Source organism: Lolium rigidum, chromosome 6 (genome assembly GCF_022539505.1).
Source record: "Lolium rigidum isolate FL_2022 chromosome 6, APGP_CSIRO_Lrig_0.1, whole genome shotgun sequence".
Lineage (NCBI taxonomy): Eukaryota > Viridiplantae > Streptophyta > Magnoliopsida > Poales > Poaceae > Lolium > Lolium rigidum.
Window position 1 is genome coordinate 34,843,116 of NC_061513.1, and position 6,637 is coordinate 34,849,752.

The 6,637-nt window shown below is 49.4% G+C and overlaps 1 protein-coding gene across 1 annotated transcript; it reads right to left on the reverse strand.

Moving 5' to 3' along the window:
* Positions 1–3,328: 3,328 nt before the first annotated feature.
* Positions 3,329–3,862, reverse strand: LOC124662440 (putative RING-H2 finger protein ATL36). Its single transcript, XM_047200278.1, has one exon. It carries the CDS (start codon positions 3,860–3,862, stop codon positions 3,329–3,331), a length of 534 nt encoding a protein of 177 aa, XP_047056234.1.
* Between the last annotated feature and the right edge of the window lie 2,775 nt (positions 3,863–6,637).

The following is a 6,637-nucleotide window of genomic DNA, read 5'->3' on the forward strand; positions in this document are numbered from 1 at the left end:
TTGGACGAAACAAAAGCCCACGGTCTTATTTTCCACGGAGCCTTCCAGAACACCGAAGAGGAGACGAAGAGGGGCCACGAGGCGGCCACACCATAGGGGGGCGCGGCCCCACCCCTGGCCGTGCCGCGATATGGGGTGGGCCCCTCGGGCGTCCCCCGACTCTGCCCCTTCGCCTATATAATCCTTCCGTCGCGAAAACCCTAGTACCGAGAGCCACGATACGAGAAAAGTTACTGAGACGCCGCCGCCGTCAACCCCATCTCGGGGGTTCGAAGATCACCTCCGGCACCCTGCCGGAGAGGGGAATCATCACCGGAGGGCTCTACATCACCATGCCCGCCTCCGGACTGATGCGTGAGTAGTTCATCCTTGGACTATGGGTCCATAGCAGTAGCTAGATTGTTGTCTTCTCCTCTTGTGCTATCATGTTTAGATCTTGTTAGCTGCCTATCATGATCAAGATCATCTATTTGTAATGCTACATGTTGTGTTTGTTGGGATCCGATGAATATGGAATACTATGTCAAGTTGATTATCGATCTATCATATATATGTTGTTTATGATCTTGCATGCTCTCCGTTGCTAGTAGAGGCTCTGGCCAAGTTGATACTTGTAACTCCAAGAGGGAGTATTTATGCTCGATAGTGGGTTCATGTATCCATTGAATCTGGGGGAGTGACAGCAACCCCTAAGGTTGTGGATGTGCTATTGCCACTAGGGATAAAACATCAATGCTTTGTCTAAGGATATTTGTATTGTTTACATTACGCACACTACTTAATGCAATTGTCTGTTGTTTGCAACTTAATACTGGAAGTGGTGCGGATGCTAACCCGAAGGTGGACTTTTTAGGCATAGATGCATGCTGGATAGCGGTCTATGTTCTTTGTCGTAATGCCCTAAGTAAATCTCATAGTAGTCATCATGATATGTATTGCATTGTTATGCCCTCTCTATTTGTCAATTGCCCAACTGTAATTTGTTCACCCAACATGTTATTTATCTTATTGGAGAGACACCACTAGTGAACTGTGGACCCCGGTCCATTCTTTTACATCCGAAATACAACCTACTGCAATCATTGTTCTCTGCTGTTCTTTGCAAACAAACATCATTCTCCACACAATACGTTTAATCATTTGTTTACAGCAAGCCGGTGAGATTGACAACCTCACTGTTAAGTTGGGGCAAAATATTTTGATTGTGTTGTGCAGGTTCCACGTTGGCGCCGGAATCTCTGGTGTTGCGCCGCACTACATTCCTTCACCTACAACCTTCACGTGGCCTTCATCTCCTACTGGTTCGATAACCTTGGTTTTTACTGAGGGGAAACTTACTGCTGTACGCATCACACCTTCCTCTTGGGGTTCCCAACGGACGTGTGCTCCACGTCAACAGCAAGCACCGGTGACCAACGGTGCATGCGAGACCTAGATCGATTGCCTGTAGATCGCCTCGCTAAGAGTTACAGGAGCGAGCGGCTCGTATGCCGCAAAACCAAACATTCTACTAAGGTTTGTGCTTTGATAGACCCCAAATTTCAAAACAGTATAAACCCCCAAAGAGTTATCCTGGTATTGTTTAATCTCAACCATCCTACTTCCATAAAACTTAGTATGTGTGATGCACCGAATTATTTTTTCATAATAATGGGTCACAACCGTGTATATATTGCCATGGGAAAAACATTAGTACCAAATTGAGGTTCCGTGTTTTGTATATAAAAATCATTTTACATTTTCTATGTGCCAAAAATGGGGTTTTATGTGAATCAAACATAAACTATACGGCGCAAAATGGTACCACTATAACTTTATAAGAAAAACTTGACCATATTGGATGGATAATGCCCACTTATTAGGAATTTGCAAGCTTTTTTTAATCTATGCTCATCATTTTAAATGACTTTATGTTGATTTCAATCGCATAATATTTTGCTTAAAAAATTCCTTGTGATGGAGGAGGCATCACACAATGTTTTAAAAAATGGTGTGTGATGCACCATTTTGTTTTCATGATATCGGGTTCATTTTTTGCATATAGATGTACACTTCCATAGTTCCATGGTAAATCACATGGCCAAAGAGAGTTTCCAATGTCTTTAAAAATTTATTTTTCATTTTCAAAGTGCTAAAGATATGGTTTTATTGGAAAGCAAACATAAACGATATACTACAAAATACATCATTCTAACTTTTCTTTAAAGAACTAGACCATGTTGGATGGATAATGTGGATCTCCATCTGAAGAAACTCCCTTCCCTATGTGACTTCAGCTTTCACCGGATGCGGAATTCTCGTTTTGTAAAGATCTCCTTGGCTATTAGTATAAATTTTGTAAACTCCGTATCAACGCTCACACATTTAAATGACTTTAAGCCAATCAATCGAGCACGATTTTGCTTAAGAAGGATGTGTGATATAGTAGGCAATCACACACAGTTTTCACACTGAAATGGTCTGTGATGCACCAATAAGTTTTATGATAATGGATCTACTTTTTCTTTTTGCATAGAGGTGTATATTGCCATGGCTGCATTTGTGTTAAGCCACTTTTAAACTTCTCTAAAAAACCTTTTTTTATTCTACATTTTTTATACTTCATTCAAAACCCCTCTTTTTTCCTATTAGACAAACACAAATTATCCATTTTCTAGAACACATAGTTGTCCATCTAAAAAAACCAGAAGTATTATCTACAAAAATGCTAGTACTAGTATTACCCATTAGCTATCCCTAGCCCACAAAGCTGCAAATATAGCACGCCACCATCCCCACCCACTCGCAGGGTCTTTCCCTGTGATCATGTTGGCAATCTTAAAACCATCTCTGAATTTGACAACCATCTCTGAATCCATGAAATTCCACAGCCCCTGTGACCTTGGGCTCAGGCATATATATAGTGCCGAAGTTGTCGCTGGCATCGCCACATACGGACAAGTCATGGAGAAAGTTGAATCATTCTATTCATTCTCTCTACTTTCCACGGTCAGACTGATTCCCCAAAATCATATGAGAGCTCAAGGAGATTGTTGTTAGTATATATATTGCACAGAGAATTACTGGGAAGGAAACATTCTAGATGCAAATCGCTTGAGACATCAAAGAAGAAGAAGAAGAAAACGCATATATAGAACTAAGCATAACCAATGATATATTTGTTGATGGTGTCTCCGGCCGGCCGGCAAGATACATTCATGATATGCATTATGCAGTACGATGCTACACCTTCGACGTTTCCTCAAGACCTCAACAACAACAACAACAACGAACAGTGACGGCAACATTACAATCTTTTCTTGGAAAAAAAAACGAGATTGGAAATGAGCTACTCAATATCTGGCATGCCTTGAGCCGGCGCGCCGGTGAAGGACAGTTCAAGGATCTCCGGCAGGGCAGGGCGCCAGACGTCGCGCCGGCACATGGGGCACGTCGCCTTGGAGATCCACTCGGAAATACACCGGCGGTGGAACGCGTGCTCGCAGCCCGTCATCTGCGCGGCGGACTCTTGCTCCAGTCCATCGAGGCAGATCCCACAGTCCTTCTCTCCCAACGCCGTTGACGCCAGCCGCCACTCTTTGCACGCCATCAGGAGACCCCGCTCGTCGTGTATCACCCGGCGGTGCACCCCCATATGGAAGCAGAAGGTGATGCCGGTGCCCCGGCCCGCCGCACCCACGATCTCCGGCACCACATCCTCGGGCACGACGGCGTTCCACTCGTCCTCCCTGAGGCGCAGCGACCGGATCTGTGGGAGCACCGCCAGCATCCCGCGCAGGGCGCCGCGGCAGACAGAGGCGCTCCGGAGCGGGGCGGGGTCAGCGACGAGGAACGTCGTCGTGCTGGCCCCGAAGGATTCCATATCCGATTCGTGAGGCGCCAAGCCTCCAGAACTGGATGGAAGCCGTCGCGTAGCACACCACGCACACCGCAAATTGGCCGGCGGGGGCGGCCTCCTCCTTGAAGCAGATCGTCGTCACGTTGATGCTGCGCTGGATTGGGGGAGCCGTGGCGGCGCGCCGTGATCTATTGGCCGCCATTGGCCGCGTTGCGTTGCTTGGTCACTCCGTGGCTGCTATATATAGCTCTGGCGAGTGGCGCGAACTACCGGCATCGCGCTGGAAATTGGAAATCTAGTCCGAACGCGATGCGACAATTCATTCAACCGTTCACACTCACACGGATGGGCTATGGCCTGAACTTGGCATACTAAGATTTAAGGATTTTCACTCGGCCCATCTTCGGCTTATAAGCACAGGCCAGCTGGGCTAGGCCCGTGTACTGTTATTCTAAACTGTTGATCACTTAAATGATACTCCCGCCATTTCCTTAATATAACCCATATAGTTTTTGGCACCTCTATTAGTGAATGCACATTGAGAAAAAAAATTATACCAGTTTTTGTGGAGATTACAACCGAACAATTGAAGAGAAAATAGAGAACTTTGCATAAGATAAGAAAACATAAACTAATTTCTTAAAAAACTATCGAGACAAGTGGTACAACACAATACGACTTATATTCTGGATTTTTTTTTCTCAAAAAACTATATGACCTATATCTAGGAATGGAGGGAGTAAGATGTGGGATCCTGAGATGCCACAACCAACCAGTTGATCACCTCCGACAAAGAAGGAGGTCACCACCGCCACCGGGCCAGGATCCCCGGCATTCTAATGCTATGGGCCTAGCCCAGGAGAACATCCGGGCATGATCGTCAGAGACGGTGAACTAACGGGACCTAAACACCCATACCCGAGACCGCTCTCGTCGCCACCCCAAGGCGACCGGGGCGTCCCCTCCTCTCTAGTCAACTCCCGCCGCCTCCCTCTCCTCCCCTACCGCCGCGTTGAAGAGTGGCGGCACCGACTCCGGCTGAGGTCGCGGGCGGCAAAGCGTGTGGTCGCGGCGGCGCCTCTTCGCCCTTCGTCGCGCCTCTGGCCGTCCTCCTCCCGCGCATCAGGCGGGCCCGTTGGGGCGGGTCACGATTTCATGGTGGGGGGCGCTGCGGCGTCGGTTTCCGGTCGGTGCTGTGTGGCTTCTATTCGGCGGCAACATGGCTGCTGGCGGCCACGGTGCTGCTCTGGACGCCGTCAGCCATGGGCTTGAGCCTTAGGGTTCCGGCCAGATCTGGGTTTGTGGGCCCAGATCTGGGCCTGGCAGGGCCTGACTGGATTTCCCTTCTGCTATGACGGGCGATGAGGCCCTCAGATGCGGGGGTGGCCACATTCGCGGATCTGGCATCATTGTAGCCCGTCTGTGTCGGTGTCTTCCTGGTTCTTGCAGAGGGATCTCGACACTCGGACCCTGCACTGGGCGACGTCCTGGCCGCTTTTTCTGGGATGGGTTCCTAAGCTGGCGCGTGCTCGCAGGGGTAGGTAGCATGTTCCGTACTGCAACCGCTCGTGCGACTGCGGTCTCTCCCTCCGATCTACTTGGGTCGCGTTGCCGTAGGTGTTGGCATGCTGGGGATGGTGTGTCCGTCGTGGTGCCACCGATCCAATGTCGAGCGACGTCTCGTTCAGGGTCTGGCCGGGCTTGAGCCTACCAGCTTTTGCGCCCTTCTTGTGGGTGAATTTAGTTGAGGCTAGGTTTTAGTGTAGCTTGGGTTGGAGGTGCCGTAGCTATTCTGTTATGTTCGTTGTGCGTCCTCGCGATGACGTCCAGATTTTGACTCGATGGGATCTAGGCGAAAGCTACGCATGGCCTTGCCATTGCCGGTGACGGCGTCACCTATCAGGTGCCGTTCCCTTGTTGAAGGTGTCCCGATGTTGATCCTCCATTTCAATTTGATGGATTTCGTCCCTCCGCCGCAACCCGCTAATCTTGGTGGCCCCGCTTCGGTCAAGCTTCTTTTGTAGTGTCTTGTGGATCACTCTTTGATCTCTCGTTGGTGTCCCAGTCCTCTACCTCGTCAGCCTGGCTGCTTATACACGGCCTTGACTCGGTAGCTGACGGCTCGCCTAGTGTCTTGGGGGGCTTTGCTAGGTCGGCGTCTGGTCGTAGTCTTGGCCAATGTGCCTATCCCAATGCGATTGGAAGATGTTGTGCTTCTGGTATGGACCTAACCCGAGCTCGGGGGGTGGTGGTTCAGGGTCTGGGTGAAACCTTTGCAGGACCTCGGTCTCTGCCGATGACGATGACGCATTCGGGCGCCGTGCACCTTCTTGGAGGTGTCGCCACAAGACCCCCTCTCCTTTGGATCCTCAAGTTCTGCTAGGCTGTTAGCCCATCGTCGAGTCCCCCTTGAGCTGTTGTGTTGATGTGTAGGAGGTTTGTTGGCGTGGTCTGGAACGTGCTCGCTCCGGTGCAAGAGAAGACAGGGCTCCCTCAACCTGGCGCTTGGTCGTCCTCTGTGTTGTCTTTTGTTGTTAGTTTTTGGTTTGCGTTTTGAGTGTGTGTTGTAACGCATGGTGTAACTCCTGGTCGGTTGATGGATTCGTTAATTAAAGCTGGGCTCATTTCGAGCATTCCGTCTAAAAAAAAGACAGCGAGCTACAACATGTGATGTGAAGGTCGCGGCTCGTCTGAGTATATGACTATATGTACCCTGCCACTGCCTCACGCTGCCTTCCGCCGCGAGATCGTCTAGCCATCCTCACTGCTACCACCTATACCATTGCCGCCTGGAGGGCC

Excerpts from the sequence above, each read along its gene's own strand:
- LOC124662440 (XM_047200278.1), bottom strand. The coding sequence starts at position 3,862 with ATGGAATCCTTCGGGGCCAGCACGACGACGTTCCTCGTCGCTGACCCC.